General features: G+C 43.8%; 1 protein-coding gene across 1 annotated transcript; it reads right to left on the bottom strand.

Annotated features, from left to right (window-relative positions):
* Positions 1 to 416: 416 nt before the first annotated feature.
* Positions 417 to 11,630, bottom strand: PSMG1 (proteasome assembly chaperone 1). Its single transcript, XM_035120826.2, has 7 exons — positions 11,390 to 11,630; positions 9,844 to 9,941; positions 8,955 to 9,106; positions 7,649 to 7,711; positions 6,071 to 6,269; positions 4,597 to 4,733; positions 417 to 2,533 (listed from the first exon to the last, which is right to left on the bottom strand). The coding sequence occupies exons 1-7, from the start codon at positions 11,536 to 11,538 to the stop codon at positions 2,462 to 2,464; spliced, it is 870 nt and encodes a 289-aa protein (XP_034976717.2). The 5' UTR covers positions 11,539 to 11,630; the 3' UTR covers positions 417 to 2,461.
* Positions 11,631 to 13,339: the final 1,709 nt, after the last annotated feature.

The raw sequence follows: 13,339 nt of genomic DNA, 5'->3' as shown, positions 1-13,339 counted from the left end.
CAGGCTTTGATTTTTATACCATAAAAAGGTAAAGGTAAAGGGACCCCTGACCATTAGGTCCAGTCGTGACCGACTCTGGGGTTGCGCGCTCATCTCGCATTATTGGCCGAGGGAGCCGGCGTACAGCTTCCAGGTCATGTGGCCAGCATGACAAAGCCGCTTCTGGCAAACCAGAGCAGCACATGGAAACGCCGTTTACCTTCCCGTTGTAGCGGTTCCTATTTATCTACTTGCATTTTGACGTGCTTTCGAACTGCTAGGTTGGCAGGAGCTGGGACCAAGCAACGGGAGCTCACCCCGTCACAGGGATTCGAACCGCTGACCTTCTGATCGGCAAGCCCTAGGCTCAGTGGTTTAACCACAGCGCCACCTGGGTCCCTACCCACAGGCTTAGATTTTTATACCATACCTACCGTATATTTATTGACCTTTGTATTCTAGGTTGTAAATTGCCTCATGGTCTTGTGATGAGCAGTATATTAACTTAATAAATAAGATCCAGAATAGCAGCATGACAGTGCTTTCCCATCTCTCCTCCCCCTGAACATGCCCCTGCCCCAATTGGCCCTAGGGGTGTGTGTTGAGAGAACCCCCAGAACAGTGTGCAGGGAGGAGAGAGGAGATGGTTCCATTAGATGAGCACCAATGGAACAATTGTCTTAGAACAACATTGAATTCCATCCATAATTACTAACATAGAGCATTCACTAGCACCCCTCCATAAGGTTCAAGACAAGGTGCAGAAAAATGTTCCCAGTCTAGCAGGTTCATGGGAGGCTCACTGTCTTTATTTGAAAGGCAAGTTGCATCTTTTTGGGATCCTGCCCATTGCAGACCTTGGAGAGGCCTCCTCTGAAGAGGCAGGGTGGGACCCTAGGGAGAACCTCAGCAGTCCTGGCAGTCTGAAGGTGGTCCTAAAGTGCCTCAACATGGTTGTCTCACCATGTTCATAGGCCATCTGACCACACCCAAGCCACACTTTGCTTCCTGAGCCTCAGGGCAGAGAGAGCCAGTAAACCCAGGGGGAATCCCTGAATGAGCAAGACCAACCTGTTTGATTGCCCAGAATGCTTTATCCTTAGCAACTTATTTGAAAGGAAGGAGATGATACAACCGTAAGTGACTAAGAACAGGAGTAAAGAGAGACTGGCAGTGAGGACATTATTTTCTCAGTCTTCTTTGCAGCCTTGTTGAGTCGACAGCTCCCTAACTCAGCTCCAGATCCCACACTTTGTGCTGCTTATGGACACCTATGTTCTCTTTGCAGCCACCACCTAAGGCAGGAAACTGCAGAATTTCAAAGGGGCAAAACAAGCTTCATAGGACAATTTCTTAGTACAGTATAAGGTTTTATTATTTGAAAGCAATGTAACTGAAAAACTTAACTGGCTATTAAGTAACAAGGTAAAGTTGTTTTGTACAGTTATAGAAGCCTGCAGACAGAGGTTTAACCGGCTATTTCAAGCAACATTAGCTATTCCACACTTTGCAATTCCTGTCCCTGAGCTTGTGTCCTAGCTATAGTGTTGACATAGGTACTTCTTAACAAAGGAAAAGCTTCAATTGGAAGGAGTTCTCTGTTTTGAATGGCCATCTGATCGAAGTCCAGTTTATAAAGATATTTAACACACAAAAGGAAGAATAGGGACCTTGAAGTTGCCTGTTTATAGTTTACCTATAGAAAACAGACTGAATAAATGCACAGGTCAATCTTCCTTGCTATTGTGGGACGGATCCTTTTTTCTACTGAAATGATAGCAACTGTTTCTGAATCTACACATGTAAATTATCCTATGCAAATCTATGTCTCCTTATGTGGTGATAAACACTGCCAACAAAAGAGGAAATGTAAGTGGCCACTCTACCTACCTGTCCATTCTCACCATTTTACTTCTTTTCCTTCCCCATAAAGAAATTCCTCTGGGCCACTTTCTCTTAAAAGTCCCACCCTCTTCTCCTAAGCCTTGCTTAGCCTCCTGCCTTCTCAGTCATCAGGTGCTTGCTTCCTATGTCCTTGCATCTTATTAGACTATTTTGCCTGCCTTGCCTATCTCTAGAACCTAAGCACTTCAACTAACAGCATCCACAGGCTTTGCTGCCTGCCCTGCTTCTGTGGTAGGAGGCCAACCCAAGTCAATTACAGACAGAGGCTTTGCCACATCCACTACAATTATTTTGCTGCATTAAAATATAATTTGATTACTGGTGGAAGAATGTAAGGAGTTGCCTTTGCTCATGGCAAAAATAAAAAAAAATGACTTGAGTTTGTGAAAAATAAAAATGTCTCTTTTTAATTCATTTTAGCTGGTAACACCCCACCCCCTTCACAACAGTCAGCATATGGTACAAAAGATAACACATTCCACTTCTAAAGGAACTACAAGTCCCAAATGCTTCCAGGCAAAGTAGCTGCAGTTGACAAAATACTGGATTTTGAAAGTATCCAAGACAATTCTCCATTTTAAGTGTAGATGTTATCAATTTCATTTGTTGTCACCACTTTTCTCAATATTTCTGTGTTTCTTGAAATGTCCTGGGCAAAAGAAAATAGAAAAAAATCCAGTAAAGATAAGAATGCATTAATAACTGCCTATCGTATTTCCTTATTCTTGGCCACTCAACTTCTCAAAACGAACACATACAACCCTCCGTACACTACATATGAAATGTAGCATCCATATTCTGTTCCAGGACAACCATATCCAGTTCTTTCTATGGACTGCAACTTGCAAACCAGCTGGTCCTGCTTCACACTTTTGTTAACTAATTAATTTCTCAAAGGCAGGTAAGAATGAAAAAAAAAATTCAACTGAGCACACAGTGGATCATTAAAGAACGTAAGAAAACGTCCTGTAGGATTAGACCAAAGACCTACCTAGTCCAGTATTCTGTTCTCACAGTGGCCAACCAGATGCCTGTAGAAATCTTACAAGCATGACATAATCTCAATAGCACTCTCCCATCTTATATCTCCTGTAACCAGCAGGAATTTGTGTGTTTAATTGTGCCCTGGATTGTAGCAGTATTCCTCCAGTTAATTTTCCTTCCACTTTAGAGTTGTGAAAATCCTATGCAGGCAATGGAGAAGCACTTGTGACACATCTCCAGTCACTGAGCAGGTGGGTGGGAGGAACCCTTGTTCTGCTGTGTGTTCATCAGTACAAGCTCAGGGTGTGGACCGCATGGTACCATATGGACGTCTTTCATTTCAGATTGACGGTTGCTAGCCTCATCCACTTATTGAGCCTAGTTTGAGGAACCAATAACTCATGATCATAGTGGAAATACCCTCAGATACTTTGGCAGTCATTTACGTTAAACCAAAGCAAACTCAACCAAGCTAAGAATGGTAAGTATCACGAAGGACAGGGCAGAAAGCATTAACTTTTTGTGTTGCTGTTTTTTAAAAGCTGCAGTTTCTGCAAGAGCTTCAGGATTCAAAACCCCCAGCAATGTTTGAGTTAAAGTTTACATTTAAGACTGGATTGCCACAGATTTTCTCTACACCTTCAGGACAACTCTAGCAGTCATCCTGTGGCTAGAACTCTAGCAGTCAGTTTCATTTCTTGCTCACACTGAAGGGTGAGTGTATTGATCGTTTTATGTTGCTGGACATTTTGTGCAAGCCAAGCTGAGTGCCACTCATTTTGAAATAGTTGATAGATCTTTGTTCCAAGGGCATTTCTACACCAGAGACACTAACTGGTTAACAGTCATTCCCTCTGTCCTGGGGAAGTCTGAAAACCATAGTTCTGCAGGTGGGCTAGAAAACTCAAACAGAGAATTTGTAGTCTGCTTACCAAACTACAGTTCCCAGGACTCTTCAGAAGCAACAGCAGTTGAAATTGGTGTAAAAATAGACATTTGTGGGCAGGTGTGGTTAACTCTAAATTATTCTGTTATGTGGCCTGTGGAAGAAAGTCCAGTGACAAGCTTTTATCCTTTGAATTACGAAGTGCATGGATAATGAGGTAGTTTTCAAACATGACCTAAACATGGATTTCCAACATAAACCTTTGATAAATCTCAATGTAAACCAATTTATATCCCAACCAGCTGTGAATCAAAGCCAAAGATAGCATCTCACAAAGTCAAACAAACAGCTAAGCAAATGTTTTAAGCACTCAACAAGGGAAACCCCTGACACACAGTAATCCCTAATCTGCATTCACAGCTCCTTTCTAACGCCCAGAGGCAGAAAATTTCAGTACCATGGAAGTGACTCAAAAACAATACAATGCTGCTGGAAGGCTTCAGCGCTTGCACCCACAAATACAACAAAGTGGTCCATCTGGGAATTGAATCCTTAATTATTGTAATTGCCAAGAAATACTTTACATAACTAAACGTTTAAGTCAAGTGTCCTTACGCCTCTGAATACTAGTTTCTGGAGAGTGCTGTTTGAAGTTGGGTCCTGCTTACTGGCTTCCTGTAGGAACCTGACTGGCTACTGTGAGAACAGCTGTATTAGATGGGTCTTTGGTCTGATCCAGCGGGCCTCCTCTTAGGTCTCTTCACAGCAGCTGTTATGGTGACCAGTCTGCAGACAGGCAAGCTGAAATAAGGCCACATACAGGCTTAATAATTAAACCTTACCTTCACCAAACCCTTCAGGATTCTGGAAGATAGCAAAGGCTCGAAAGCTTCAATTGTTACCAAATCCAGTTTGATGATATCAGTGTAACACTGATAAAGCACTGCAGGGATCTGCCACACTTGACAGTAACTGAGAACTAGGCACAATTCAGGAGGCATTGGAGGGGGGGGGGGAGAGGAGAGAAAAAGAGACTAGTAACCTGCTTTTGTAGTGGTAATAAATCAGCAACATGTTCAGTTTGTCAAAATGAATCATACATTAAAAAACAACAACACCTTATTGTTTTCTGCAAGCATATTGTAAGAAACCCACAACGAATCACACGTCATGAGGAAAAAAAGGCCAACCAACACTCTAGGTCAGAGTTCCATAGCCTTAACGCAATGTTCAAGGCACTGTCACAGAACCAGTGTTGTAAGGGACCACAGAGGTCATCAAGCCCAGCTTTCTGCTCCGTGCAGGATTTGCAATGCACAATGCAATTGCAGCATCCCTGTAGTCTATTAAGCAAATCACTTATTCCGGCATACCTGCCTGGGTAGATGGTGTAAAGCTGTTGCTTTGCCAATAAAACACATTTTATGAAGCTGGGCTGGTGCTGCTACTGCCACTTGCTATAGCAGCAGAATATCTTATGATATTGAGGAGAACAATTCTATTGGTACCCAATATCAGTCTGAATGGAATTCCAGCCAACTTCTTGTTACATGCTCCGCACTTCCCCCCCAACAGTGAAAAATTACAAGGGTAAGCTGCGGTAAGCTCCCTTCGGAGGAGAAAATTCCGAATATTTCTGGCATTTTTGTAATATTTGTTCCATTTTCTTTTTTAAAAAAAAACCATAAAAAGTGGAGGCAAACAGCACACATTCCTGCCAGGCAGGAGATTAATTGCTCCACATTAGTGCCTTCAACCTTCCAGCAAAAGTGCAATTCACTCTGACCTGTTGCTCTACCCCCCCCCCCCCCCGCTGCCCCCAAATAAATTGCTTTTGTTGATTCACAGCACACCCCTCTTGTCTGCTAGGGCTTGTGCTTGCACATGTATGGGTCACCTTCCAGTTCTGGCTTTCCCATGCAAAACACTGAAGAAAATTCTCCAGCTCTTTCCTAACAATTAGCTCCCGCTGAGAGAACATCCACCAGTCAGTCAAGACCAGATAAAAAGCAGCCACAACATTATACTTATTTATTCCAGGACTATATACAAACCACCTTTAATCAATGGTTTGATTAAAAACAACCAGCTTATAAAGTGCACCATTAATAGTATGAGAGGCTTTGTTATATATATAAAAAAATGAAAATGGTAAAAATATTTTTAAGTGCCTGGAAGCATCAAAAGGGGTTTTTGCTTGGTGCCTAAAAGACAGCGAAGTTGGTGCCAAGTGCATCCCTCCTTCAGCAGGACACTTCATAGCTGAGGTATCACTATAGACATTTATTCAACTTAAGGTTTTGCATTGTTAAATACCTGCAGCAGGGAGGTCCCGTGCAATATTTGGCTGTTCTAGTAATGAACAGCAGACTTTATCTTCAAACGTGCTTGTCTTTAATGCTTTCAGAAAAGGAGAAGGAAGTGTTAGAGTGGATTCTGTTGTTTTATATTCCGTAACAGAGCACGTTGAAAGAACAAGCACTTGCAAATCCGTCTTCTGCATGCATCCAAAAACCTAGGATGAAAATGTAAATCCCGATTTAAGTGCGACAAATTCCAGATGAATAGCGGTGCTGGAGCCAATTCACACATACCAGCAGTGTTACAGGAGCCTCCAGCACTATTGTGGTTCTTCCCCATGATTTCAACCCTTAAGGCAAATGTGGGAAGCAGCAACGGCAACATGGCACTCATACCACTGCTAGTCAATCAACCTTTGGGCCACGGTCTTACTCTCCCTCCTCCCGAGTAAGCCTCATTGAAATCAAGGGGGCTTATTTCTGAGTAGATTTCTCAAGGATTGTTCTATTAGTGTCTGTAGCAGCATAAGTGCTGTGGCACCTGAGAGACACAATAAATCTGCAGAAGCTTTCTCTGCAATTTAATTGACTTCGTCGGTACATTCAGTCCCTGTAACTCAGACATCCATAGGCCTTCAGCCCATAACTGAATCCCAGATTGAAGAAATGCCACAGCACCGTGAGCTACACTATCTTATACAGCCTAAGGGGCAATGCCAGTTTGAAGCTGTCCTATGCAACATCATATATTCTTTTTCAAAGAACAGATGCCAATGCACCAAAGTCAAAGTGCCAAAAGGCCTCTGAGCAAGTGTGCTGAAAAGGAGGTTATCAGCTTTTGTAGGCAATATCCTCCTCCGTTCAGAGGATGACGCAGAGGATTTCAGTTTGTAACAGGCTGGATTCAACACAGTTGCAGGTAACAAATCAAGCCAGTGTGGTGTAGCGGAAAGTGTCAGAATAGGACTTGGGAGACCAGGATTCAAATTCCCACTCAGCCACAAAGTTCAATGGGTGACCTTGGGCCTGTCACTATCTCTTGCCCCAACCCCTCTCACAAGGTTGTTGAGGTTAAAATGAGGAGGGAGAGAACTATATATGTTACCTTGAGAGCGTTGAAGAAAAGGTGCAATATCACTAACAACAACAACAACAACAACAAGGACAGGCAAAGCTGAATGACAATCCAACCAATTTTCCTTTTAGATGCTGCATTGTAAACCATTATTCTGTACTGTTTGGCCCTTGATACATGATGTCAATGTTTTACCCAGTAAAACAGATATACAATGACCAGAAAACAAATCAGCAATACAGGAAGGAAAGGAGGACCTTTTTCTGCCTCCCCACTTCCAGCTACTCTCTGAAGACTGGAGAAGAGACCCTCTTAAGAATATTAAGACCATGTGAAAAATAAACATAATATTTTAGCTGCAGTTCATTCATTTTCAGCTTTGTATTCTTGTTATTAAAAAGCGTGCCTAGACATTCCGTTGTTGTGCCCATAACCTAGGATCACAGTGCCACTTAGCTCCTAGCTTTCATATCTCAGTTCCTAACACTGCTTTGTATCCCAATTTCTTCCACTTCTTACCTTTTCAAGCCACTGAAACTGCTGGTCCTCTGCCACGTAACAATTGCACTGGCACAATAAAACCTGAAATGACAGAACAGTCATAAATGCTTCATGAATTTTAAACAGAACTATGTTAATATATATATAGCATGAAAAGTAATTATGATAACCGAAAGCTGTAATCTCACAGGCATTTTCCGGGGGGCTCCACTGAAGACAGTGGAACTTGGGAAATGAACATGCATAGGATTGTGCTGCACATCACACTTGATATTGGCTAATCCTACAAAGGACACACCCACAGACAACAATTGTTACTGTAAGGCTCTTTCTTCACTGACCAATAAGACAAAAGGAAGAGGCTGTAACTCAGTGGTGGTGGAGCGCATGGTTTGCATGCAAGTCTAAGCTGAGTCAGTTTAAAGGGGTTGCATGTGTTTTTAAGAAGGATTACCATATTACAATCTCTCATTATTTACACAGCACTAAAGGCCACATCTAAAGTTATGCATAAGGTAAAGGGGCCTCTGACCATCAGGTCCAGTCGTGTCCGACTCTGGGGTTGCGGTGCTCATCTCGCTCTATAGGCCGAGGGAGCCGGCGTTTGTCCGCAGACAGCTTCCGGGTCATGTGGCCAGCATGACAAAGCTGCTTCTGGCGGACCAGAGCAGCGCACGGAAACACCGTTTACCTTCCCGCCGGAGCGGTCCCTATTTATCTACTTGCACTTTGATGTGCTTTCGAACTGCTAGGTGGGCAGGAGCTGGGACCGAGCAACGGGAGCTCACCCTGTTGCAGGGATTCGAACCGCCAACCTTCTGATCAGCAAGCCCTAGACTCTGTGGTTTAACCCACAGAGCCACCTGGGTCCCTTAAAGTTATGCATACTATGTAGCTAATATGAAAGCATGTGACTGTCCAAAAGCACTTGCATGAAAGCAGACTGCTGGTGTTCTAATTCTTAAACACAAGGATAGGCAAGAAGATTCAATGCAAACACCACTGCAGGGCTGGACAGTCTAACTTTGCCGTCTCTGGCACCAAACCACATCAGTTAAATACAAAGATATCATCAGGTAACAAACTCAAGTCTGATTCCATAAGCTCCAGGAGGTATCCAATGAATGCATTATGTCAGTGCAAGGATTTCCACTTGTGCAATGGGACTCCCTAAATCTGCTCTGGAGGGTTGGGAGAACCCCTGGAACAGATTTAGAGGGCATTTGGGAGCAGAGAAGGCAGAAAGTACAGCTGCCTAAGACAAAATCCTTGTACTGACAGGGTGCTTAATGCTACGTTGGGGACAACTCTCCATCTTACTTACTGTGGGATCGGAAATCAACCGATAGAACAAACAGAAAGAATCTGTTGGAAGGACTTTGGTCGTATTTGATGTTCTGCACCACTCATTCCACAATTTGAGAGATCCAACGACTTCCCAGCTTCCAGAATTCAAAACAAAGGAAGACAAGAATGCTGCAAGCAGAAATGAGATTTATTTCCTATAGCACTGTTATGTTCTGCACATTGTTTGTAAGTACCATTGTTGCTATGTGGAAGTGGAGGGATGCAACTCAGTTTATGTAGGCAACTTCCCTGTAGATTATTTAGTTTAGTGTATATACACAGAAATACAAAGAAAATAAGATAAACAATATTTTTTGTTTCCATAGAATTCAACTGGCGGGGAGGGGGTTAAGGTAAACATGCCTACTAAACTCAGTTACAAAATACCTAACAAATTATAAGATTCAGGTAGGTAGCCATGTTCGTCTGACACAGTCGAAATAAAAATTTGTCTAGTAGCACCTTATAGACCAACTATGTTTGTTCTGGTATAAGCTTTCATGTGCACACACACTTCTTCAAATACACAGTGTATCTGAAAAAGTGCACATGCACACGAAAAATTATAAGGTTGCACACTATTTTGTACACATCAAAAAGTGATGGTCTAATCCCCCTTTAAATCCATCCGAGCTAGTGATCATCACTACATCCTGTGGGAGCAAATTCAATAGTGTAAGTATGTGCTGAGGGAAGTACTTACCGGTAATTTTGTCTATCCCGAATCTTCCTACATTCAACTACATGGAAGTTCTACTATTACAAAAGATAATACCGGTAGCAGATGCATAATCTTATACATCTCTATCATGCCCTTCTTACAGGTAGTTAAACACTGAAATGAAGAACACATACAGATTGCCTACCTACTGCGTTATGCCCTACAGCCAATACGAACTTTGAGCAAGGAAACTGCTCGTTATTAGATGCAGTAGATGTTGGATTCCAGAGGATGTGAACTTCCCTGAGTATAGAAATAAAACAAAAACAAAATAAGGTTAAACATACCCTGAGCAAGAAGATGGATAAGAAGCGGCACCATTCCAGTGAAGTGTTACTTGTACAATTGAGAAAGGTTAAATATAGAACACTGGGTGTTCACAGTACTATCAGTGATCAAGAGGCTAAGGCTGCCATCCTAACCATGTCTATTCAGAAGTCCCACAGAATTCAATTGGTTTCAAGCCTCAGGTAACTGTGGTTGGGATTAAAAGCTTAGTTCTCCACTCATCCCTAGAGAGCAATTACTGTAGTAGGCCAACAGCCTATAAAAGGATTCCCAACCCATTTGTGCAAGGAAATCAAAAGGAGAGAAGATGAATAACATTACAGGAAGTTCCATGGGTTTTTGGGGGTGGTGGGGGTTGCTACACATTGCAGCCAAAGACGATAGAGGGGAAGAAGGGCCTGGCCTGTATAAACCTTTTTCCACATACTGTCCTATTCTACTGAAACTCATTCCCCAGACTGTTTTTTACTCCTGCTGGGTGAAAAGTAAAATGAAGGAGCATCTGTATGGGTGACTCTTTGTAAGGAGTAACCAGGACAAATCTCCCCCAAAAACCCAAGCCAGAAACTGTCATTTCTCCCACACTTCTGCTGGGGATCACTGTCTTTAGAGTAAGGTTACCAGACGTCCCTGTTTCCTGGGGACAGTCCCCAAATTTACAAGTCAGTCCCCTGACAAAATCCATCTATTTAGTAGGAAGTTGAAAAGTGTCCCCGGATTCATTGGAAAAAATCTGGTAAACCTTACTTCAGAGGGCAGGTGTGGGGGAACCTTTTTGGCAATCCAGATGTTGCTCATCTACAACTCCCTGGCTGTGTCTGATGGGAGCTACAGTTCAGCCACATTTGGAGGGTCAAAGGTTACCCACATTTGTCACAGAGCAACGGCCCCCAAAACAACAGATTGGCACAAGCAGATTTGCATTACTCCCCCGAAAGGGGAAGGGCGATGGCAACAGGTGTTCACACCCATTGCACTGGGAACCACACAACACATTCTTACATGCCATAGCTGCCCCCCCCCTTGTAGAAACTACACACATCTGGGCCTGGCCAGTGCCGAGATGGCAGTCCATCCCCGGTACGCCACTAGATTAGAACGAAAGAAGGGATATAAACAAATGTACCTATCAAGTGAAATTAACTCTAACGTCACTGACAACCATTCTAGGCTAGGTTACCACATGACCCCTTCAGCTGAGGTTTGGCACTCTTCACACGCCCAGAAGTGCCCCCGTTGTTACGTGACGGGTTGCAAGGGACCAGAATGTTGTTGGGGTTTTGTTTTTGTGTCGCCCCCCCCCCCCCCGCAGAGGCTGAGAGCCTCGACTCGAGCCTTTCCCATTCCTCCTCGTGCCTGGTTTCCATGCGCCTCCTCTACCTCCCGCCCGCCCTGGACGCCACCTTTTCTTCTCCAGCTGCTGGCGAATCTCGCGATCTTCCGGCGTCTCCTCGCGCTCCAGGGCCGCCGCCGCCTCTTCTTCTTCGTCGTCGTCGTCGTCGCCAGCGCGGGACGGCGGCGCCACCACCTCGCCGAAGAACGTGGCCATCATCTCCCCCCGGCCCCGGGCAGCCTAAGCAGGAGCGGCCGCCTCGCTCAGTCCGCCTGCCTTCCGCGACATGCGCCGGGAGCCCTTCCGGGTCACAGCGACCGGCAAGGAAGGGCAGGCGGGCGGCCCGTGGAGGAGTGCGCTTCTTTGGGGCGGAGGCCCGTCGGGTTCGGCAGGTAGGGCTCTGCCCTTCTCCCGCGAAGCCTGCGAGCGAAGCCGCCGCCGTAGTAGCAGTGTAAGCAGGGCCGGATTTAGGTTTATGAGGCCCTAAGCTACTGAAGGTAATGGGGCCCTTTAGATGTCCAGCTGTCCTTTGTCAACAACAAATTGTCGCTGTTTTTTTGTGTTGAATATACTTTATGGACCTAATAGGTATCTAAAGCCATTTGCACATAACAAATAGGAGCCTACACAACACAAAACACTTGCTGTATGTAGGTTTTATTTTATTAGTTTTTTATCTTATGTTTTGGAAATGTACACCCAGTTTTCCCCCCTTAAATTATTTTGGGGGCCCCAAGAGAGTGAGGCCCTAAGCTATAGCTTGTTTAGCTTATACGTAAATCCAGCCCTGGTGTAGGTATTTTTTAGCCGTTTCACAAGCATAAATACGCTGCTCGGTTGCAGGATGAAACGCCTCCATGTGGTTTGCCGGGAAAGGTAAAAGAATAAAATCACCACAGCCAAAATGTAAAGCGCACGGAAAGTTAGAACCGCTGGCAGAATAGGCGAAAAGAGATGAAAACGCATAGCTTCCTAGACGACTGGATAAACGAGGAAGCTCCAATGTGATTGACTAAGGGGAAATCAGAGGTGCCGGGGGGGGGGGGAATAAAGGGTTTTTGTCCAGTGTTGGAAGGTACTGTACGTTTTGCGAGAGGATCTCCCAACTTCATAGAATTGTAGAATTGGAAGGGGCTGCGAGGGTCATCTTTTGAATGACTTGTTGCCTTTTCTTTATATTGATACTGGTAATTCCTCATGAAATGTCTTATCTGATGGTTATTTATCTTTGTACTTTTACATATCAAATCTAATTTTAAAAAATAAAAGTAGTGCTCCCAGTTGTTACATTGATTGAATTCAAGTGACGTGGGAAAAGGTTAGCCTAGGTTTATTCAGTTTATGAATCACTTTCTACAAAAGAAGTCCCAAATTGATTTTTAAGAATAAAATGTGTAAGCGTATTAAAAACATATAAGAAAAACATTCAACTGCCCAGCATGGGTGTAGTCGGGGGGGCAGGGAGGGGCAGCTACCCCGAACCAATAAAAATATATAGCAAACTGAGGTTCTGCCCCCCTAACAAAAGGCCTGCCCCTCACAAAAATCTTGGCTACGCCCATGGTGCCCAGGAAAACAAAATTGTCCTTGTCTGGTGCTGAAATGATGACAAAGTTGGCACCAGGTTAGCCTTCCAGGGACAGCATCCCATTGGGGAGGGGTGCTACTGCTCTGAGGTTTGTTGGAAAAGGCTGTCCTTGGATATAGGGATCCTAAGCCGTAGAATAATAGAATTGTAGTGTAAGGAAGAAACACCTTTGTTTTGAATTCCACTGTCATTCCAATCATAGTACCTGGCTTTAGATTATATCTACCATATATTTATCTCCTTAATAAATACATCCAACCTTTCCAACAGAATAGTGCTCAAGGCAGCAAATACATATATTCATCACTTAAAAAAGTGGCACCCCAATAAGACAACACAGCAATTGGCAGTGTGGAATCCAAGATGGAAGTACAGCCCATACATATATATATTAATCTATATATTAAATCCAGCAATCACTTTAGGCCCTGA

The sequence above is a fragment of the Zootoca vivipara genome, chromosome 1 (assembly GCF_963506605.1).
Source record: "Zootoca vivipara chromosome 1, rZooViv1.1, whole genome shotgun sequence".
NCBI lineage: Eukaryota > Metazoa > Chordata > Lepidosauria > Squamata > Lacertidae > Zootoca > Zootoca vivipara.
This window is presented reverse-complemented; position numbering and strand designations above follow the sequence as displayed.